Source organism: Canis lupus, chromosome 17 (assembly GCF_048164855.1).
Source record: "Canis lupus baileyi chromosome 17, mCanLup2.hap1, whole genome shotgun sequence".
In the NCBI taxonomy this organism is placed as follows: Eukaryota; Metazoa; Chordata; class Mammalia; order Carnivora; family Canidae; genus Canis; species Canis lupus.
In genome coordinates, this window is record NC_132854.1 from 51,930,370 (window position 1) to 51,955,022 (window position 24,653).

General features: G+C 37.6%; 1 protein-coding gene across 1 annotated transcript in view; it reads left to right on the plus strand.

Annotated features, from left to right (window-relative positions):
• WBP4 (WW domain binding protein 4) overlaps positions 1-18,565 on the plus strand; it is a 60,751-nt gene extending 42,186 nt beyond the window's left edge. Inside the window, exon 10 of the mRNA XM_072782919.1 lies at positions 17,260-18,565. Within this exon, the coding sequence (XP_072639020.1) occupies positions 17,260-17,470 (211 nt within the window). The 3' untranslated portion in view covers positions 17,471-18,565. The remainder of the gene's footprint in view (positions 1-17,259) is intronic.
• Positions 18,566-24,653: the final 6,088 nt, after the last annotated feature.

The window sequence follows — 24,653 nt, forward strand, 5'->3', positions numbered from 1 at the left end:
CCCAGTGCATGGAGCCTGCTTCTCCCTCTGCCTATGTCTCTGCCTCTCTCTCTCTGTGTGTGACTATTATAAATAAATAAAAATTAAAAAAAAAAAAGATTACTTGACCATATAATTGTGGGTTCATTTCTGGGTTTTCTATCCCATTCTATTGATCTCTGTATCTATTGCCAGTATCATACTGTTTTAATTACTACTGCTTTATAATGTAACTTGAAATCTAGAATTACATCTCCAGTTCTTTCTTTTTCAAGACTGCTTCGACTATTTGAGGTCTTTTTTGGTTCCGTACAATTTTAAGATTGTTCATTCTAGTTCTGTAGAAAATGCTATTGGTATTTGATCTGTAGATTACTTGGAGTGATACATTTTTTTAAATTTTATTTATTTATTCATGATAGAGAGAGAGGCAGAGGCAGAGACACAGGCAGAGGGAGAAGCAGGCTCCATGGAGGGAGCCTGACGTGGGACTCGATCCCGGGTCTCCAGGATCACTCCCTGGGCTGAAGGCGGCGCTAAACCTCTGAGCCACCCGGGCTGCCCTGATACAGACATTTTAACAGTATTTGTTCCTCCAACCCATTAGCATGGAATGTTTTTCCATTTCTTTGTGTTGTCTTGAATTTCTTTCATCAGTGTTTTATAATTTTCAGAGTACAGGTCTTTCATCTCTTTAAGCTTATTTCTAGATATCTTATTGTTTTGGGTGCAATTGTAATTGGAATTTTTTCTTCATTTCACTTTCTGCTGCTTCATTATTAGTGTATAGGAATGCAGCAGATTTCTGTACAATAATTTTGTATCCTGTGACTTTACTGACTTCATTTATCAGTTCTAGCAGTTTTTTGGTGGAATCTTTATGGATGCACGTGTGTGTGTGTGTGTTATATTATTTGCAAACACTGAGAGTTCTACTTCTTCCTTCCCAATTTAGATGCCTTTTATTTCTTTATGTTGTCTCATTGCTGTGGCTAGGATATGCTGAATAAAAGTGGTGAGATGGACATCCTTGTCACTTTGTTGACCTTTGGGGAAAAGCTCTCAGTTTTTCACTATTATTGTGATGTTGACTGTGGATTTTTCATGGAAGACTTTATTACCTTGAGTTATATTCCCTCTAGACTTACATTGAGGAGAGTTTTTATACATGAGTGAATGTTGTAAACTTTGTCAAATGCTTTTTCTACATCTACTGAAATGATTATATGCTTTTTATCCTTTGTCTTATTGATGTAATATATCATGTTGATTGTTTTGTTTTGCAAATATTGAACGACTCTTTCATTCCAAGAATAAATCCCACTTGATCGTGGTATATTTTTTTTATGTATTGTTGGAATCAGTTTTCTAATATTTTTCTGAGAACTTTTATATTTATATTCATGAAAGATACTGGTCTGTAGTTTTCTTTTTTTGTGTTGTCTGTATCTGGGTTTTGGTACTAGTGATACTGGCCTCATAGAATGAATTTGGAAGTTTTCTTTCCTCTTGCATTTTTTGGAATCGTTTGAAAAGAACAGGTAGTAACTGTTTTACTACCTACGTATTTAGTAGAATTTGCCTATTAAGCTCTCTGGTCCTGGACTTAGGTTTTTTGGGAGTTTTTTTATTAATGATTCAATTTTATTGTTTATGATCAGTCTTTTCAAATTTTCTATTCTTTCTCCTTCCTATCTCCTGGTAGGTTGTATGTTTCTGTGAATTTATCCATTTCTTCTAAGTTGTCCAGTTTGTTGGCATGTAAGTTTTTATGATATTCTGTTACAGCTGTTTTTATTTCAGTGGTGTTGGTTTTTTCTGTTTAATTATTGATTTTGTTTATTTGGGTCCTCTCCCCGTCTCTCGCTCTTTTTTTTTTTTTCCTGATGTGTTTGGCTAGAGGTTTATCAATTTTCTTGACCTTTGTCTAAGAACCAGTTCCTGATTTCATTGACTTTTTTTTTTTTTTTTTTTTTAGTTTCTATATAATTTATTTCTGTTTTCTTTATTATTTCCTTATTTGCTAGTTTGGGGTTTTGGTTCTTTTTCTAGTTCCTTTAGGTATATGATTAGGTTGTTTGAGATTTTTCTGACTTTTTGAAGTAGGCCTGTATTTGCTATAAACTTCCCTCTTAGAATAGCTTTTGCTGCATCCCAAAGATTTTGGACCATTGTGTTTTCATTTTCATTTGTTTCTTTGTAATTTTTTATGTCATCTTGATGTCTTAGTTGACCCATTCATTGTTTAGTAGTATATTTAACCTCCATATATCTGTCCTCTTTGCAGATTTTTTTTGCTTGTGGTTGATTTCTGGTTTCATAGTGTTGTATTCAGAAAAGAAGCATAGTGTGACTTCAATCTTTTTCAATTTGTTGAGACTTGTTTTGTTGCCTAATATATTATCTCTTCTAAACAAAACAAAATATAAAGCCACTATTTCCTTGTTAATTTTCTATTTGGATGATCTATCCATTGACACAAGTGGTGTGTTCAAGTGCCCTACTTAAGGGGCATCTGGGTGGCTCAGTTGGTAAAGTGTCTGCCTTCAGTTCAGGTCACAGTTTCAGGGTCCTGGATTGAGCCCTTGTCGGGCTCTCTGCTCATGGGGAGGTCAGCTGTTCCCTCTCCCTCTGTGCTCACTCAATCTTGTTCTCTCTCAAGTAAATAAAATCTTTAAAATAAAGTGCCCTACTTAATGTATTACCTTCAGTTATTTACTTTTTTTATTAACTATTTTATGTTTTAGGTGTATAAATATTTACAGTTGTTATATCTTGTTGATTGTTCCTTTATTATTATATAGCATCCTTCTTTGTCTGCTGTTATACTCTTTGTATTAAAGTCGATTTTGTCTTACACAAGTATTGCTACCCTGACTCGCTTTTGACATCCATTTGCATGAAAGATGGTTCTCTATTCCCTTACATTCATTTTGCAGATATCTTGGGCTTTTAAAATGAGTCTCCTGTAGGCAACCTATAGATAGGGTTTGTTTTTTTATTCACTCTGTCACCCTATGTCTTTTGATGGGAGCATTTAGTCCATTTACATTCAAAGTAATTATTTATTGATAGGTATGTATTTACTGCCATTTTGTTACTTGTTCTGTGGGTTTTTTTATAGATTTAGTCTGTTTTTTTTGCTCTCTGTCATGGCTTACTTATATTGGCTTTCTTTAGTAATATACTGAGATTCTTTTCTCTTTATTCTTTGCATATCACTGGTTTTTGATATATGCTTATCATTAGGTTTGTTTTTTTTTTTTTTATCATTAGGTTTGTATATAACATCTGCATATATAGGCTGTATCAGTTCATGGTCATTTAAATTTGAACCCATTTCTTACCTGTCTCTCCCCACATTTAAGTATATGGTGTCATATTCATCTTTTTATTTTGTGAATCCTTTGGCTGATTTTTACAGAAATATTTACTTTTATACTCTCACTTGTGGTCTTTCCTTTCCAGTTAGAGAGGCTCCTTTATTACTTCTTGTAGGGTTGGTTTGGTGGCCATGAACTTTTTTGTTTTTGTTTGTCTGAAAATTCTGTCTCTCCTTCTCATCTAAATGGTAGCCTTGTTGGATAGCATATTCTTGACTGCCTGCAGATTTTTCCCTTCTAACACTTTGAATATATCATATCACTCCCTTCAGACCTGGAAAGTTTCTGTTGAAAATCCACTGATAGCCTTATGAGGTTTCCCTTGTATGTAACTGTTTTCTTTTCTCTTGCTGCTGTTTTTCCTTTAATGATACTTTCTGCCATTTTAATTACTATGAGTCTTGGTGTGTGGACCTCCTTGAGTTGAATTTTTGGGGAGCTCTCTGTGCTTCCTGGATCTGGATATCAGTTTCCTTCCCCAGATTAGGGAACTTTTCAGCTGTTATTTTTTCAAATAAATTTTCTGCCCCTCTTCTCTTTTTCTTCTGAGTTACATATAATGCAAATATTATTACACTTGATGGAATCACTGAGTTCCCTAAGACTGTTCTTAATTTGAATAGTTTTTTTTCTTCTCCTTTTCTCAGATTACCTTCCATTACTCTCTTTTTTTGGGTCAGTTATTTCTTCCTCTACTTCATCTAGCCTGCTATTTATTCATCAGGTGTATTTTTAATTGCATATATTGTGTCCTTGATCTCTGGTTATTTTTAATCTCTGTGTTAGGGTCTCATTGATATTTTCCACTCTTCTCAAGTCCATTGAGTATCTTTATGATAATTAAATTCTCTATCAGGCATATTCTGTCCATTTTGTTTAGCTCTCTCATTGTGGTTTGGGTCTGTTCTTTCATGTGCAAAGTGTTTCTGTTCTCATTTTCTCTGAATTTCTGTGTGTGTTAGGAAGGTCAGCTACTTCCTGCTTTTTTTTTTTAAGATTTTATTTACTTATTCATGAGAGACATAGGCAGAGGGAAAAGCAGGCTCCCTGGGAAGAGCCTGATGTGGGTACTCAATCCTGGGATCATGCCCTGAACCAAAGGCAGATGCTTACCTACTGAGCCACCCAGGTGTCCCTACTTCTTGCTCTCAACACTAATAGTCTTATGAAGAAAAGTCCTATAGTGCTCTGCAATGCAGTGTTCCTATTCCCCAGGGCCTGGAGCATTGGGAAGTGTCTCTGTGTGTTCTCTGCTGTTGAGTCTTGACCTCTTTTGCCTTCAGTCCAACTGCAGAGGTTCTCTTTGGCTATTGTGGGCAGTGTTTGGTCTGCAGTAGGGGTGGGGTGCATTTTAACAAAGTGTGCGATAGCCTGCTTGCAAAATGAGACCTGCCTCCTGAAGGAACTGAGGTTTCACAAAACATGTGTTGAGAGATGTAGTGTTGGCAGGGTTTGTGCCAGACTTCTCAGGGATGGGACCTCCTTCTCTTGTACAGAGTTAAGTGTTACTGGGAAGGGAGATCCACTGAAGCATGGGGTTAGGGGGTGGGCAGCAGGGCTTGGTGTAAGCAAGTTAGGTAATGAGTGTTGGCTTCACTGGTTCCCATAGGTGGCCATTGTTTATATGGAGGGGAGGACAGAGCAGGGAAGGGAAATGGCACCTGCCAGCTCCTTTATTCCTGGAGGAGCCCTGTGAGCCCTGTGTCTCTAGGCCACACTGAAAAGAGCACATCACTCTCCCTTCTGTTTGCTCTCCGTGTTTTTCAAACTGCTGGTTCGGTGCTCTATCTGCTTATGCTGTTTGTTGTGCTGTCTCGGTAAGGGTATGGACTGAGCTTCCTAACACCCTCTGCACTACCCAGAGCTGAGTCCTGCTTGGAACCAACTGTTAGATATCACTTGTCAGTTTTTCCAAATTATATTTGGGAGAACATCCTTTTGGACCTTGACAGAGGTTTGGCTGTTGATCTCCTGAGTGCAGCATTTTTGGCAGAAGAAATATCAGGTGGTTCCCTTTGGCCTCCAGGGAGTTAAGTCTGGAATGCCTAGGAACCTTAATAATAGCTAGAGCCACTGGCAAAACTATGACATCTAATACATTTTGGACACACAAGTCATTTTTAGTCTCATTGGAAGTAAGGACACCTTATGTTTTCATAATATTCCAAAGTCATGAGCTCTCCCCCAAGGTATACCAAGTGTCAGTATAAATGTTTGTACCTTTACCTTTGACTAAGGTACAAGCTCTAGTAAGGATGTATAATTCAGCCTCTTGGGCTAAAGTAGTCAAAGGTTAAAGGTGCCATCTCGATGACTTCAAAAGGAGTATCCAATAACATGCTAAGAACAGTATTTACCATTTTTATCCTTTAAATAAGAACTATCAATAAACCATGAAAAATATGCATTGGTTAAAGGAGTTTCCTATAAATTGTCACAGGGAGTCAAAAGGTGAGCTGTCAACATTAAGTAGTCCTAAGGGGTTTCATCCGTGAAGCAGGGGAGAATAGCAGGGTTAAGGTTATTGCAATGAGAAAGTTATATGAGGAGCAGTTAGCATGAGGATTTCATGAGGTCAGCAAGAGTGATGAGAATTCAGGATGGCTTCTGCTGTGTGTGGCACAAGGATTCTTAAAGGAAACCCACTATTTCTTCAATGGCCTTAACTAAAAAGGCAGTGGCAGTAAAGGCTCTGAGACAAAAAGGCATATCCCCGCGCTCAGGGTCTAGTTGTTGGCTCTTAATAGCCTATGCGTCCATGAGAGTCTTCATATTCTAGGGTCAGTACTCCAACGGCAGTCTCTTCCTTCTTACATACAAAGGAAAAAAGGGAAGTTGATTATCAGGATGTCTGAGAGCAAGGGGCTTTATTTTTTATTAGGCTTTCAGTTCTCAAAGGCTGTATTATCCTTATCTTTTCAAATAATAGGGTTATGTTTGTCATTTTTTAATAAGGCCTATGAAGGTTGAGCCATAGTAAAGAAGTTTGGGATTCAATTTTGACAGTAGCCAGCCAGTCTAAGAAAGCTTTGTCACTGGTGCTTACTTTTAGGTTTGGGGAAATTCAGGATGCCTTGACGTCTACCTGGATCCAAATGTAATCCACCTTCTGGGATCAGGTGCCCTAACCTGAGTTTGAGCAAAACTGCAGTTTTTCTTTGGAAATTTTATGTCCCTTTAAGGCCAAAAGTTTTAATAAGTAAGTGCTGTCCTCTTGTGAAGAGGTTTAAAAAGGGGAGAAGTATATCTTCTACATTTTATAAATTAGAACCTATAGAAAACCTGATATCCAAATCAGCTTTTCTGTGAAAAGGAAGGACTATTTGAAACCTTTGGGGAATTCTGTCCAAGTGTAAAGCAAAAAGATACTGGCTCTTGCTATCAACTAGAATACTAAAATGCACTGCATAGATCAATTACAATGAAAAATTTTCTTTCAGTGGTAATGGATGTCAGTTGCACATGAGGGTTAGGAACAACAAGGTGTGCCAAGAGAGGGATAGCAATGTTATTTATTGCTCAGAGATCCTGGAAAAGCTTCCCGCCTCAGCCACTGGGTTTCCTCCGGTAAAATACGTATTACATGAGGCCTTGGGCCTTGTAATCTTGTGTTACGCATTTGACACCTGAAAGGGCTTCTTTACTTCTTAATTATGAGATAAGGTTTTGAGGATTCTATTTGAATTTTAGTGGGAGGTGCACTTGGATTCTGCCAAAATCATTTGGGGATTTTGCCCCTAAAGAGGATGGTAGGTGATTCAATAGGAACAGATAAAACATGCCAAAGGTCATCTAATTCCCCTGTTGGCTATTCAAATTCTAGAATTATTTCCCTCTTTGGGGAGAAAGAAATTCTGGCGTAAGATGCTTTTCTAAGAAATTTAGGCCCAATAAATGAATAAGGGTGCAATAACTAAGGAAAAAAGAGCCTAGACAAAAGGGAATAGATTCAGAGACAGGAACTTGTTGCGGTTTATTAGAGATCTCCACTATTTGAACCATTTTACTACTATTATGAGGCAGGGATAGTGTGGTAGCAGTGGGCTGGATGACAAAGTGTAGCTCTGATGTCAATTTGGAGAGAGATTTGTTCCAATCTTGAGTGATTTCTCCAAGCTGATTAAGAGGAAAGAGCCCCTGCAGTTCCTTAGAGCCCCGTCATTGGGAAATTAAGAGGTCATTAAAAAGACTGACTAGAGGGCTGAAAGTGCCTGGAGAGCTTAAATTTATAACCTTTTTGTTCTTTTCAGCTGCCTTGGCTCTTTGCAATAATAGCAGAAACTAGGTTTTTTGGTTTTGTGTTTAAGGGCCTTCATTTGCTGGAGTTGAAAATTGATAATCTTAGCAGGCTTTTAGGTGACTCACCTAGGATGTGAGCAAGCTGGTTTGCTATATTCACTAAATCTGGAGTGGCAATTTACCATTTCATCCTGATCTAAAGGAGAAATTCCCAAATTGGAACATTAATAAACATAGAGTTAAATGCTACCTGGGTGGACTCAACATCTAAAGAAAAGATCAGAATTTTCTTTAAGGACAGTTGGTGTCAATTGTAATCGTCATGAATGGGTTCGTCAAGCATTTGTGTGCAAGCCTGAGTTTTATTTCAGACAGTGAGCTTAGGAAATGCTACTGTAATTGCTTGGTGGAGATTTCCAACAAGTGTTCTATCATCTTACCAAAGGTTAGAGGTTTGTTTTTCAGGATGTTCTCTAGCTAGTTTCATCCAGTGTTTGGCCTGGTTCTCACCAACAAGCCCATGGGATAATTGATATTCAAACTTACCATCTTGGTTTCTCATGCTATATTTTTATAACTATGCTGTATTTTTCAGCAAACTTATTGGGACCCTCAGTCACTTTAGGAAACTCATTAACCATGGCTTACAATTGAGCCTTAGTCCACAGACCGTAGGGTTTATTTAGGTCTTCAGAAAACTTAACTTTAAAGAAGCAGGTTTTAATAGGTTCAGGAGAGGAAGGAGCAGAGAGATGAGTAGGAAAAGGCAAGTTCAGCAGAGAGAATAGACAAAAATGGTATCAGAGGTGGGGCCTGAGTACAAAATGGGTGCAGATGGAGGGAGGGAGAAAAGAGCCTCAGAAGCCATTTTGATGTCTTTCAGTTGTTTGCCTCAGTTGATTCAGAAATAGCTTTTTTTTTGGGGGGGGGGGGACACACCTCAATCCTGAAAACATCTGGAAGCCCCAAGGTACTATTTAAAATAGGCATCCCAGGGGCACCTGGGTGGCTCAGTGGTTGAGCCTCTACAGGTCAGGTCATGATCCCGAGGTCCTGGGATTGAGTCCTGCATCGGGCTCCCTGCTCAGCAGAGGCCTGCTTCTCCCTCTTCCTAGGTCTCTGCCTCTCTCTGTGTATCTCTCATGAATAAATAAATAAAATCTTTTAAAATAAAATAAGCATCCCAGAGATGAAGAATTTGCCCAACAAAGTTAAAGGAATTCATGACCACTAAACTAACCCTACAAGAAATTTTAAAGGGGACTTTTTTTTAGTGGAAAGACCATAAGTAGGAGTAAGAAAAGTAGGAAACAAACGATATTTTATATCTATAAAATCAGTCAAGGGATTCACAAAATAAAAGAATGTAAATTATGAAAGCATATACCTCAAATGTAGGGGGGGAGAAGGTTAAAGAATAGGTTCAAACTTAAACGACCATCAACTAAATATAGATTGCTGTATGCAGAAGATGTTATATTTAATGGTAACCACAATTCAAAAACCAGTAAAAGATATATAAAGAATAAAGAGAAAGGAACCCAAGTATATCACTTAGGCCACTAATCAGAGAAGGAAAAAGAGAAAGGAACAGAAAAGAACTACAAAAACAACCATAAGACAAGTAACAAAATGGCAATAAATACCTATCAATAATAACTTTGAATGGCAATGGACTGAACACTCCAATCAAAAGACAGTATTGGAATGGATAAAAAGCAAGACTTATCTATATGCTGCCTACAAGAGACTCATTTCAGACCTAAAAACACCTTCCAAATGAACACAAGGGAATGAAGAAACATCTCTCATGAAAATGGATATCAAAAGAAAGCCCAAGTGGCAAAATACCCTTTTCTTTAAGACAAAATAGACTTTAAAACAAAGATTATAACAAGATACAAAAAAGGACATTATATAATAATAAAGGGGACAATAAGATATAGGTTGTAAATATTTGTGCATCCAACATAGGAGTACCCAAATACATAAAACATTAAATAACCAACATAAAGGAACTGATCAACAGTAATACAATAATAGTAAAGGACTTTAACACCCCACTCAGAGTGATGGACACATCATACAAACAAAAAATCAACAAGGACATTGGCTTTGAATGACACATTGGACCAGATGGATCTAACATAACATTCAGAACATTCCATCCTAAAACAGCAAAATATACATTCTTTTCAAGTGCACATAGCTCTCCAGAACAGATCATGTATTAGGCCACAAAACCAGTCTCAATGAATTGAAAAAAATTGAAGTCCTACCATTCATCTTTTTTTGAACACAATAATATAAAACTAAAAATCAACCTTAAGAAAAAAGTCTAGAAAGAAGACATTTACATGGAGGCTAAATAACATGCTACTAAACAATGAGTGGATCAACCAAGAAATCAAAAAGGACATTAAAAATTACATGGAAACAAAGGAAATGAAAACACAATGGTCCAAAATCTTTGGAATACAGCAAAAGCTATTCTAAGAGGGAAGTTTATTGCAATACAGGCCTACCTCAAGAAGCAAAAAAGTCTCAACTTAACATTATACCTAAAGGAACTAGAAAAAGAAGCACAAACAAAACCCAAACCAGCAGAAGGAAGAAATTATAAGTATTAGAGCAGAAATAAATGAAATAGTAACTAAAAATACAGAACAATGACCTAGAGCTGGTTCTTTGAAAAGATCAACAAAATTAATAAGCATTGACCCAGATTTGACAAAAAGAGAGAGGACTCAATCAGGAATGAGGAAAAATAACCAACACTACAGAAATATACAGGATTTTAAGAGAATATTATGAAAAATTATATGCCAACAAATTGGACATCCTAGAAGAAACACACAAATTTCTATAAACATTTACCTTCCAAAAACTATCAGGAAGAAATAGTAAATTTGAACAGACCAATTACAAGGAATGACATTGAACCAATAATCAAAATACTCCTCACAAACAAAAGTCCAGAACCAGATGCCTTCAGAGGTGAATTCTACCAAACATTTAAAGAATTAACTCCTTATCAGTCTTCTCAAACTATTCAAAAAATTAGTAGTTGGAGAAAAAGGTTCTATAGTCTTTCTATGAGGCCAGAATTTCCTGGACTCCAAAACCAGATAAAGACACTATAGAAAAAGAAAAAAAAAAAAATTATAGGCCAGGATCTCTGACAAACAAAAATTCAAAAATGCTCAACAAAATATTAGCAAACTGAATCCAACAATATATTTTAAAAAGCATTCACAATCAAACGGGATTTATTCTAGGGATGCAAGAGTGGTTCAGTATTCCCAAATCAGTCAACATGATACATCACATCAACAAGGGAAAGGATGAAAAGCATATGATCATTTCAATAGATACAGAAAAAGCATTTGACAAAGTACATCATTCATTCACAATAAAAACCCTCAACAAAGCATAAGGTTTAGAGGGACATACTTCAACATGATAAAGGCCATATACGAAAAACCCACAGCAAACATTGTACTTAATGGTGAAAAACTAAGCTTTTCCCCTAAGATCAGGAACATGACAAGGATGTCCACTCTCACCACTTTTAGTCAACATAGTATTGGTCCTAGCCACAGCAACCAGACAACAAAAACAAAAAACATCCAAATTGGTAAAGAAGTAAAACATTCACCTATTTACAGATGAGTTGATACTGTATGTAGAAAACCCTAAAGACTCTGCCAAAAAAGTACTAGAATTGATAAATGAATTCAGTAAGGTTGTAGAATACAAAATCAGTATACAGAAAATCAAGGCACCTCGCTAGCTTAGTCAATGAAGTATGTGACTCGATCTCAGGGTTGTGAGGTCAAGCTCCATGTTGGGTGTGGAGCCTACTTTAAAATTTTTTTTCTCGTTTCAGAAGTCTGTTGTATTTTTTTTAAAACTTTTTACAAATTTTATTTATGTGACAGAGCACAAGCAGGGGAAACAGAAGGCAGAGGGAGTAGCAGACAGAGGGAGAGGCAGGCTCCCCCTGAGCAAGGAACCCAATGCGAGACTCAATCCCAGGAACCTAGGATCATGACCTGAGTCAAAGGCAGACACTTAACTGACTAAGCCACTCAGTCACTTCATCCATTGCATGAGAAATTAAGGGGGGAAAGCCTTTTACAGTTGCACCAAAAATAGTAAAAACCTAACTAACTGGATGCAGGAGGTGAAAGACCTAAACTCTGAAAACTAAGAAACACTGATGAAAGAAACAAGACAATACAAATGGAAACATACTCCATTCTCATGGATTTGAAAAATACTGTTAAAATGTCCATACAACAAAAGAAACCTAGATATAATGCAATCTCTATCAAAATACCAACAGCATTTTTCAAAAAACTAGAACAAATAATACTACAATATGTATGGAATCAGTTAAAGACCTCAAATAGCCAAAGCATCTTGAAAAAGAACAAAACTAGAAGTATCACAACCACAGATTTCAAGTTACACTGCAAAACTATAGTAATCAAAACAGTATGGCACAAATATAAACAGGTGGATCAATAGAACAGAATAGAGAACCCAGAAATAAATCCATGATTATGTGGTTAATTAATCTTCGAGAAAGGAGGCAAGAATGTGCAATGGGAAAAAGTCTCTTCAACAAATGGTGTTGGGAACACTGGACAGCTACATATAAAAGAATGATACTGGACTACTTTTTTACACCATACACAAAAATTAAACTCACAAAGGACTAAAGACCTAAATGTGAGACCTGAAACTATAAAAATCCTTGAGGAGAGCACAAGCAGTAATTTCCCTGACATCAGCTATAGCAGTATCTTTCTAGGTATGTCTTCTGAGACAAATGAAACAAAAAACTTTGGGACTGCACCAAAATACAAAGTTTCTGCAGGGACACCTGGGTGGCTTACTAGTTGAGCGTCTACCTTTGGCTCAGGTCATGATCCTGAGGTCCTGGGATCGAGTCCCACATTGGGCTCCCCACAAAAAGGCTGCTTCTCCCTCTGCCTATGTCTCTGCCTCTCTCTGTCTCTCATGAATAAATATTTTTTTAAAATTAAAAATAAAATACATTTCTGCACAGCAAAGGAAGCAGCCAAGAAAAGGAAAAGTCAGCATACTGAATGGGAGAAGATATTTGCAAATGACACATCTGATAAAAAGTTAGTGTCCAAGTATACAAAGAACTTATACAACTCAACAAAACAAATATTCTGATTAAAAAAATGGGCTTAAGACAGGAACAGACATTTCTCCCAAGAAGACATACAAACACTAACAGACACATGGAAAGATGCTCAACATCACTTATCAGAGTATTGCAAATCAAAACCGCAGTATCTCACACCTGTCAGAATGGCTAAAAACAAAAACACAAATATAGTAAGTGTTAATGTGGATATGGAGAAAAAGGAATCCCCCTTGCGCTGTTGGTGGGAATGCAAACTGGTGCAGCCACTGTGGAAAACAGTATGGAGGTTCCTCAAAAAATTAAAAATAGGGGGATCCCTGGGTGGCTAAGCGGTTTGGCACCTGCCTTTGGCCCAGGGCGTGATCCTGGAGTGCCAGGAATGAGTCCCACATCGGGCTAAGCATGGAGCCTGCTTCTCCCTCTGCCTGTCTCTGCCTCTATCTCTGTGTGTGTCTCTCATGAATAAATAAATAAAATCTTTAAAAAATTAAAAACGGAACTACCATATGATCCACTGATTCCACTACTGGATATACACCAAAGAATACAAAACCACTAATTCAAAAAGATGTATGCACCCCTATGCTTATTGCAGCATTATTTATAATAGCCAAACTATGGAAGCAGTGCAAGTGTCCATCAGGTGAATGGATAAAGAAAAGGTTATATATACATACAATGGAATATTAGCCATAAAAAAATGAGATCCTACCATTTGCAACAATGTGGGTGGATCTACAGGGTATACAATGCTAAGTGAAATAAGTCAGAGAAAGGACACATATACAATTTCACTCATATTTGGAATTTAAATGAATGAGGAAAAAAGAAACAAACAAAAAAACAGACTCTGAACTATAGAGAGCAAACTAATAGTTACCAGAGGGATATGGGGGGAGGAGGGAAGACAAATGTATTAAATAGGTAAAGGGGCTTAAGGGTACATGTGTCTGATGGGCACTGTGTAATGTACAGAACTGTTGAATCACTATATTATACACCTGAAACTAATAGAACACTGTATGTTAACTGTATTGGAAGTAAAGTTTTTTAAAAACTTTTCAATAAAAAATAAAATAGAATAAAATAAAATAGGCATCCTAATCCATTGTTTGTGCTTTGTTTTTCTACCAGTCACAGCCTTCTAATTTAATTTTGAGTAAAACAAGTTTGGGAATTTCAAAGTTCCCCATAATGCCATTGAAGTTCAAAATTACTTTTGGTTAAGTTGAGCCACTTAGTTATAAAATGTGCATGCATAGGGATAATAGATTTTAAACATAAAACAAGCTAGAAAAAAAAAAAAAAAAAAAAGCTAGAGTCCCAGATAGGTGGGAGGGGATGGGGGGGGGCACCTTCAAGTATTTTTATGACAGGGCTCCCATTTCTTAGAGACTTTTCCCTAGAGCAGAGAAAATTTCCAAACAGCACAGTTTCAACAGGAACAGTCTGGTTCCAAAAAGGCATCAGATGGAAGGCTAGAACAGTTTCAGTAGGCACAATCTGGTTCTAGACTAGAGTTTTGCCAAAGACCCACACAATTTTATCAGGAACAGTCCAAGTCCTAAAAGGAGTTAGACAAAGGCCAAATAATCTCTGAGATTAAAACAAAACAAAACACCAAACAAAAAAACTGAAGACCTTAAAACAGAATTCCAAATGAAACCTGGGGAACTTGAACACATTAGCATGGAGCTCAAAATCCAGGAGAAAACTCACCTTCAAATTCTAGGGTTGGTGAGAAAGCACAAAACCAGTTGGCTCTGTAGGTACTATCATCTCTTTGCTTATTAGCCACAGTTGCTGAGGGTCTTCACTGGATCCCATTTCTTCTAAGTGTTAACCGTAAAAATAAAACTGCCTCTTATTTTACCTGCAAAAACACATTTCTTCAGGAATAGCAGAGAATTGCAGCCCAGGACAAACAAGATAGGGTGAAGCCATAGGCAAGTCTAAAGGAGGAAGAAGAGGAATGCCCTTTATAGAGAGAGGAAAAGTGGGGTGTTGGGAAGGTTGTTACAAACAAAAAAGTTCATTGGAGGAAACTGGAAGTACAGTGGCTTTTCATTGGCTAAGATCTGACTGTCTCTCATTAGCTGGATTGTTCCTGGGGGAGGAGGAAAGCCTTTCTTCTTCCTGCTGGGATAGCAAAGTAGTATCCATGTACAAGGTCCCTCTCCTGTTGGGTCTGGAATTGAGGAGTGATAGGATGTTGAGAGCTTGCCCTGCTGGCCTGGCTCCATTCTGAATGAGGTTTCATTTATTGATTTTCACATTTTTAATTCTACACGTGGGTGGGGAGGGTTTTTTAAAATTTTTCTACCTTTGTTACATTGTTTTTGGGTATTATAACCTTTACAGTTCTTACATTTTGAATTTGGAAATGATTATGGTTTTGTGAAAGTACTTGTATAATTATTTTTTATAACTTGTTCCAAAGTTATTTGAAAAGGCATTTCTCTGTAAGATATTTACTTGCAGGCTCTTGCCTTTTCTTTCAAATACAAACTTCTGTTAAATATGTTGGCAGATTGAACACCAATAAAAAATAAATTTATATTTAAATAAATAAGTCATATCCTACTTAACTGCCACTTTTGTTAACTTCCACCTAGAAGTTCCTAGAACCATCATTTCAAAGATAGAACCCGTCTCTATTTTATCTTTCCTATATTCCCACTTAAGAAGCAATACTACAGCTTGATCACGCTATCAGCATAAAGCACCAAGATTCAAGTGAAATACATTAAGTCTCACATCAAATTTTCTTGGATACAAGTTCATTTTTTCAGTGACCAAACCCTACTGCTCTTCATTCCTCAAATGTTTCTCTCCTTGATTAATAAAATTTCTTACTTTCACTTGGAAGCAGAGTGGTCTACAAGAAAGAATAGAAGTTTTAGGTCAGATAGACCTGGATTTTAATCCAAGCTCCACCACTTATGTAACAGTTTGGTTGACCAAGTTATTTAACCTATTTAAACCTCAGTTTCCTCTCCTATAATAAAAGAATAAAAAGCCAAGAATTAATACTCCCATCAGTTGCAGGGGCTACTAGCCTTCTTAGGAAAAGCAGTCAGAGAAAATAGGAAGGTAGGAAAAGAAGACAAAAACAGCATTTAACTAGGAGTTTTAATACAGTAAATAAAAGTTTTAGAAGACATGTTTTCAAAAGAAATCAGATTTAAGAACTGTTCCAGTGAGAATTCCTATTTCCTGCATCCCCTCATCAGATTTTTGAGGAAATGTTTATTGCATTATGACCTTAGATAAATCAAGTGTTTTATGATGCAGAAGTTTTTAGTTTCAGCTGCCTGTTACTAGTTTGAAATGTTATCTTTGTGCTTACATTCTCTGTTTTTGTTGCAATTCTAGCAAATTCCCAAAATGTATTTACATTAAAAAAAAAAAAATAGGGGCACGCCCGGCTGCTGTAGTTGGTGGAGCATGTGACTCATGATCTCGGGGTTGTGAGTTCAATCCACACGTTAGGTTTAGAGGTAATTTTTTTTTAAGTTTTTATTTTTAAGTAATTACTATGCCTAGAAACCTACTTTTTAAAACGTGTTTTTATCCATGTATATGTAGGATGGGAATAAAAGATCTTGCAGTACTCTTGCTATAGATCTTTCTACATTGAGAGGGAAACAAGTTTGTTACCATGTACTTTTAAGATAATTGAACTGAATAGGCATATGTTAAGTGTTAAGTCTTAACCAACACAAACAAATGGAACGATATTCTATGCTCATGGGTTGGGAGAATTAATATTGTTAAAATGTCCATACTAGGGATGCCTGGGTGGCTCGGGTTGAGCGTCTGCCTTCAGCTCAGGGCGTGATCCTGGGGTCCTGGGATCCAGTCCCGCATCAGGCTCCTATGGGGAGCCTGCTTCTCCCTCTGCCTATGTCTTTGCCACCCTACCCCCCACCTCTGCCGTGTCTCTCATTAATAAATAAGATCTAAAAAAAAAAAAAAAGTCCATACTACCCAAAGCAATCTACAGATACAGTGCAACCCCTATCAAAATACCAACAGCATTTTATATAGAACTAAAACAAATAATACTATAATTTGTATGGAACTGAATAGCCAAAGTAGTCTTGAAAAAGAAGAACAAAGCTGGAGATCTCACAACCCCAGATTTCAAGACTTCTGCAAAGCTGTAGTGATCAAAACACTATGGTACTGGCACAAAAATAGACACACAGATCAATGGAACAGAGTAGAGAACCCAGAAATAAACCCATGTTTATATGGTCAGTTAATCTACAGCGATCCTGACTAGGTAAGCTTTTGGTTTAAGTGATAGACGCTTTAAAAAAAAAGGTTATTAATTCAAAGATTCCCAGGAAGGTTTTACCTGCCAAGCTGTGGGAAGGGCAAGAGGGCCTTTGGTGGACTCCGAGGTTATGTAAAAGTTTGTCTTTTATGTCTGTCAAATAATAATTGTACTTGCACTTTCTCTTTCAGTGAGGAGGTAGATTTGGAACTTCCAAGCACTGAAAATGAATATGTATCAACTTCAGAACCTGATATTGGTGGGCAACCCAAAGTGGTATTTAAAGAAAAAACAGTTACTTCTCTTGGAGTCATCGCAGATGGAGTAGCCCCAGTCTTTAAAAAGAGAAGAATTGAAAATGGGAAGTCTCGAAATTTAAGGCAACGAGGTGATGATCAGTAATTGTAAAAAGAGCTTTTTGTACCTGCTTTGTGGACAGCTTGGAGATTATACATCTTGAAGCTCCTCTGTGTTTAAATGCTAAATATTTAGATTTATTCTAAATGTATTTTATGTGAATCTAAAATAAATCTTTTTTCATGTGAAACTTATTTTTGCTCCTAAAATGGAAGCCTACCACATTTCATTGTAATACAGTGTATTATGTTCAGTGTCTAAAAGTTGCTAATTACGTCATAATATAAGATGCTATGTATCTGTTATTTACAACATGGAAAAGCAAGGCCTTTATTCCATTCTTACTCAAAAGCACATTCTTATCCTGCACTGAAAACGCATTACTTTTGCACACTGATAGTAACTTATCCAAGAAATAAGAATCAGACCACATAAGAGATGATTCACAGGCCCATGATGATTCAGTTCTGAGGATCCTGTCAGAAGGCTGATGGACAAAGTGTACGTACATGTACATGTGTTAGCTTACCATACTGAATTTAAGGTCAAGGGCCAAAGACCAGGACTGCTACTCAGGTACTTCAAATGCAGTGCTTAATATGAAATGAAAATTGGACCAAAGGTAGAAATGCGTATTTTCCCAGTTCAGTTCAAAGCAACAAGCTTTGCTTAAACATTATTACTTTGAGCCAGGCATTAGGCTAGGAGCTGAGGATCTGAAGATGAACAAGACCTATCCCTGCTCTTCATGACTTCCCACGCCCGCATAGTCGTTTCCTCAGTCGCACTCTGTTTAGCAGCCATACATGTACTGGCAAATAATTTTTAAGGCTAACTTAAAGCTATGTAGATGAAACTTTGAACAAAATTAGTATGGTCTCTGGCTTCAGTAAAGTTTTTAGTGTTCCCTTAGACAAATGAGAAATGTCTTATTTTCTAGTTAAATTTCTTTAAAAAGTAGAATTTTCTTATTTTATCCATTTGAAGTAGGTTTCTCCCCTTTATTACTCCAAATTCTTAAAATTATATTTTTTATAAATTGTACAGTATTTAACATTTGGTAGTAAATATTTGTCTTTTTAAGTTTACTAGTGTACATGTGAGAAAATGAAAGTTTATTAAAAACTTTATGAAAAATAATACTGGGTTTTTTTTCCTTCTAAAAACAGAGTCAGTGTAGCATTGGTGAAGCAGCGTTTGGAGCTTTGTCTTTATATTTGTTCAGTCTACTTATTTCATGAATATATAGCATTATGAAGATATTAGATTCTTGGTAGCCCGTTTGTTATCTCCCTGAGCAGTGCATTTTGGTTCTTGACTGTCCTCAACTGGAGAATGTAATAAAAACATAGATGGAATGCTGCTTTATTTTACCCCCTTTTAGCTCATACAAAACATGCAAAAAGCACACCTTATCAGGAGCTCAGGATGGTGAAGTAGGAGGCTCCTGAGCTCACCCTATTCCATGTTTACAACTAGGTATCTTCCACGACCAAGTCAATAACAGGGAGCACAGTCCAAAGATTGGCAAAACAAACTGTGCAACTAAATAAAGAGAAGGGACTGCATCTGCAAGGTTAGGAAGGTGCGAGAGCAGAGGGAGGTTGCCCTGGGAGGGAGGGAGGGAGGGAGGGAGGGAGGGAGGGAGGGAGGGAGGGAGGGAGGGAGGGGGCTGTGCATGTGAAGAGCGCCCGGGCATCAGGGAGCTCACCTGGAGTAGAGTAATCCCCATAAGGCTTGGCTTTAAAAGTGAGAGGGGCTGAACTCTGTAAAACTGGTGGGACTTGGAACCTGAAGCTTTAGGTCGGCTGACTCAGCCCTGGGTGAGCGGGCCCCTAAAAACAGCCAGCCTGCTTGGAGAGGCAACACAGAAACAGTTTACACAGTGCCAATTACAGAGGATGCTAGGGGACTGCAGAAATGAGGGAGCCGGCAGGTGCCATTTCTCTACCTCCCCAACCCCCCACCCCCACCACTGCATAAATACACAACCACCTGTGGAGGTGGTGCTGCGCGGACACTGGCTACCTAACATGCTGCCCGAAAACCCTGCCTACGATTTCTCCAGAGCACTTGCCAATTCCCAAGCCTGCTACTCTCCTCCCTGGGCTCAGCACAAATTTTGTTTTTAGAGGTTTTATTTTTTACAGTAATCTCTACACCCAATGTGGGGCTCAAACTCATGACCCTGAGACCAAGTCGCATGCTCTCCTGAGAGCTCACCAAGTGCCCCCTCGGGGCTAATTTTGATAACACCCTACTGAGCCACTAGGCATACACCTGTCACTAGTGAACTGCTCAGCTGCCACCCCATGCCCAACCTCGCATCCCCCTTGACCCCCAGCACATAACCCCCAGATGCCACAGCACTTTGGGGGACCAGCATAGGACTAGAGCCCCAACACAAATTTTGCCAACACTGCCCTACTGCCAAGTTCCCCAGCATGTGTACCCCAGCTGGCCTGCCTGGGTCCCACAAACACCACAGAGAACAAGCACTGCCCACTACAGCAGAGAGTCAGTGCAGATGACTACACTAAAAGGAAAAGGGACTCAAACACAACAAGAGGGCATTAGCAACACGCACAGGATACTCTTCCTAAAGTGCCAAGTCCTGATAAACAGGGGACGCACACTGCAGGGCACTCCAGGACCTCCTCTTCATGAAATCACTACTTTCAGAGCAGCAGAAGACCATGGCACCTGGGTGGCTGAGGCAGTTAAGTGTCTGACTTGATCTCAGCTCAGGTCTTGATCTCAGGGTTGTGGGTTCAAGCCCCACATTGGGCTCCATGGTCAGTGTAGAGCCTAATTTAAAAAAAAAAAAAAAGAGGACATAGCTGACTTTATTAACCCAGAGAAACAGACCCAGAGAAGCAGACAAAATGAGATAGGAAAAAAAAAAAAAAATGAGGTAGAAACTTATCCCAAGTCAAAGAACAAGACAAGTCCATGGCCAGAGATTTAAGCAAAACAGATATAACTAACATGACTAATAGAGAATTTAAAGCAATGATCCCAAGGATACTCAGTGGACTTGAGAAAAGAGTAGAAGACATGAGTGAGACATTTACACAGAGATAAGGAATATCAAAGCGATAAAAAGCTCAATAAATGAAATAAGAAACACATTTGATGGAATGAATAGTGGGATGGAAGAAACAGAGGAATGAATTAGTGACCCAGAAGACAGAGTAATGGAACATAATCAAGCTGAACAAAAGAGAAAAAAAAGTTACACAAAACAAGAACAGACAGGGAATTAAGTGACTCCATCGAATGTAATAATACTTGCATTATAGGAATCCCAGAAGAGAGAAAAGGGGACAGAAAATTTATTTGAAGAAATGATAACTGATAACTTTCCTAATCTGGGGAAGGAAAACTATCCAGAGGCAGAGGCACTGAGAACTCCCACCAAAATTGACAAAAGCAGACCCACACCAAGACATACTGTAATTACATTGGAAAAATATGGTGGTAAAGAAAAAAATCTTAAAAGTGGTAAAACAGAAGTCAGTATCTTACAAGGGAAAACCCATAAGGCTAGTAGATTTTTCAACAGAACTTTGAAAGCCAGAAGGGAGTGGTGTGAATTGGAAAAATCTGCAGCCAAGAATACTTTATCCAGCAAGGCTATCATTCTGAATAGACAGATTAAGGCTTTCCCAGACAAAAACTAAAGGAGTTTGTGACCACTAAACCAGTCCTGCAAGATGCGTAAAAGGGGAATCTTTGAGTAGAAAGGAAATACTAGGGGTACCTGGCTGGCTCAATCATTATAGCATGTGACTCTTGATCTTGGGGTCAGGAGTTCAAGCCCCACATTGGATGCAGAGATTACGTAAGTAAATAAATTAATTAATTTAAAAAAAAGAGGAAAGAAAGAAAGAGAAAGAAAGAAAAGACCAAAAGTGACTATATAAAAGTAGGAAATACAAAAGTAGTAAAAATGAATATTTCTGTGTAAAATTGGTTAAGGAACTCACACACACACACACACACAAAGGCTATAATAATATATATCTAAAATGTACACAGGAGAGGAGAAAAGAATGGGTTCAAACTTAAATGATCATCAATTTAATATAGACTGCTATTGAAGACTTTACATACAAACCTAATGGTAACGGTAACAGGGGCACCTGGGTGGCTTAGACAGGTGTCCAACTCGCTTTCAGCACAAATCATGATCTCAGGGTTGTGAGACTGAGCCCTGTATTGAGCTCTGCGCTCAGTGCAGAGTTTTCTTGTGGTTCTCTTCCCCCCCACAACCTGCCCCATGCTCGCTCGCTCGCTCGCTCTCTGTCTCTCTCAAATAATATGTACGTTTTTTAAAGACCACTAGTAAACATGTGAAGAATAAAAAGAAATCCAAATATAGAGAAAAAAGAAAATCAACAAAACGTGAAAGAGAATAACAAGAAAGAATCAGAGAAAATCTTCAGAAATAACCACAAAATAAGTAACAAAATGGAATAAATATGTATTGATGATTATTTTGAATGTAAAGGGACAAAATGGTCTAATCAAAAGACATAAGGTGACAGAATGGAAAAAAAAAAAAGTAAGACCCATCTACATGCTGCCTACAAGAGATCTATTTTAGACCTAAAGACACCTGCAGATTGAAAGTGAGGGATTGGAGAAACATCTATCATGCAAATAGTTGTCAAAAGAAAGCTGAGGGGCACGTGGGTGGCTCAGTCAGTTAAGTGTCCAACTCTTGGTTTTGGCTCAGGGTTGTGAGATCGAGCCCCAAGTTGGGCCTCACGCTGAGCACAGAGTTTGCTAAGCTTTCTTTCTCCTGCTCTCTGACCCTCCCTGCAAGAAATATTAAAGGGGGATCCCTTGCTATCTCTGTCTCAAATAAATAAATCTTTAAAAAAAATGAAAGAAAGCTGAAGTAACAATACTTATATCAGACAAAATAGAATTTAAAACAAAAAACTGTAATAAGAAACAAAGAAGGACACATAACAAGAAAGGGGAAAACCCAGCAAGATATAGCAATTATAAACATTTATGCCTAACATAGGAACACCCAAATACATAAAATGGTTAGTAACAAACATAAAGGAACTGACAGTAATGCAATACTAGTAGCATACTTTAATGCCCCATTTACCTGGATGGACAGATCATCCAAACAGAAAATCAACAAGAAAACATAACTTTCTTTAAAAAGATATATTTATTTGAGAGAGAGAGAGCACAAGTTGGGGAGGGGGCAGAAGGAGAGAATATCCAAGCAGGATAAAAATCGATAAACCTCTAGCCAGACTTATGAAGAAAAAAGAGAAAGGACTCAAATAAAATCATGAATGAGAGAAGAGAAATAACAACCAATACCACAGAAATACAAACAATCATTATATTATGAAAAACTATACCAACAACTTGGACACCTTAGAAGAAATGGATTAATTTCTAAAACATATAAACTACAAAAACTGGAAGAGGAAGAAGTAGAAAATTTTGAACAGACTGATAACCTGCAAAAAAATGGAGTCAGTAACCCAAAAACTCCCAACAAACAAAAATCCAGGGCCAGATGGCTTCACAGGAAAATTCTACTAAAGATTTAAAGAAGAGTTATTACCTATTCTTTTCAAGCTATTCTAAAAATTAGAAAAGAAAGAAAAATTTCCAAATTAATTCTATGAAGCCAACATTATCCTGATACCAAAACTGGATAATGACACCACTAAAAAAGAGAACTAGAAGCCAATATTTCTGATGAACATAGATGCAAAAATTCTCAATAATAACCAAATAATAACCAAAGTGAATTCAATAATACATTAAAAAATCATCTCACCATCATGTGGGATTTATTCCTGGGGTCAAAGGGTAGTTCAATATTTGCAAATCAAACAACATGATACATCACATCAGTAAGAGAAAGGATAAGAACCAAATGATCATTTCAATAGATGCAGAAAAAGCATCTGAACAACTACAATATCCATTCATGATAAAAACCCTCAACAAGGTAGGTTTAGCAGGAACATACCTCAACATAATAAAGGCCACATAATAAAAACCTACAGCTAACATCCTTAATGGGGAAAAGCTCTTAGGAACAAGACAAGGATGTCCACTCTTAAAATTTTTATTCAACATAGTACTGGAAGTCGTAGCCACAGCTGTCAAAGGAGAAAAAGAAATAAAAGTCATCCACATGGGTAAGGAAGAAGTAAAACTTTCACTATTTGCAGATGACATGATACCACAAGTAGAAAACCCAAAAGGCTCCACAAAAAGAACTGCTGGAACTGACAAATTCAGTAAAGTCGCAGTTTACAAAATCAATGTACAGAAAGCTGATGCATTTCTATACACCAATAATGAAGCAGCAGAAAGTAAAATTAAGAAAACAATCCCATTTAGGGCACTTGGGTGGCACAGTCAGTCATGCATCCAACTTTCAGTGTCAGCTCAGATCATAATCTCGGGTCCTGAGATCAAGCCCCATGTTGCACTCTGTGCTCTGCAGAGTCTGCTTCAGTTTCTCTCTCCAACTTCCACTGTCCTTCCCCACCACGTGCCCACTCTTTCTCAAAAATAAAAATAAACAAAAAAATTTTTAAATTCCCATTTGCAATTATACCAAAAATAAGAAACCTAAGAATAAATCTAACCTAAGAGATGAAAGACTTGTATTTGGAAAACTATAAAACACCAATCAAAGAAATTGAAGAAGACACAAAGAAATAGCAAGACATTCCATGCTCATGGATTGGAAGAATAAATATTGTTAAAATATTAATATTAGGGATCCCTGGGTGGCACAGCGGTTTAGTGCCTGCCTTTGGCCCAGGGCGCGATCCTGGAGACCCAGGATCGAATCCCACGTCAGGCTCCCAGTGCATGGAGCCTGCTTCTCCCTCTGCCTGTGTCTCTGCCTCTCTCTCTCTCTCTCTCTCTGTGTGACTATCATAAATAAAAAAATATATTAATATTACCCAAAGCACTCTATACATTTATCACAATCCTTATCAGAATACCAATAGTATTTTTCACAGAACTAAAACAAACAATCCTAAAATATGTATGGAACCACAAGAGACCCTGAATGGCCAAAGCACTCTTGAAACAGCAAAGCACAGGGCATCACAATTCTGGACTTCAAGTTATATTATAAGCTATAGTCATCAAAACAGTATGGTAGTGGCACAAAAAACAGACACATAGACCAACAGAAGAGAATAAAAAAATGTACAGT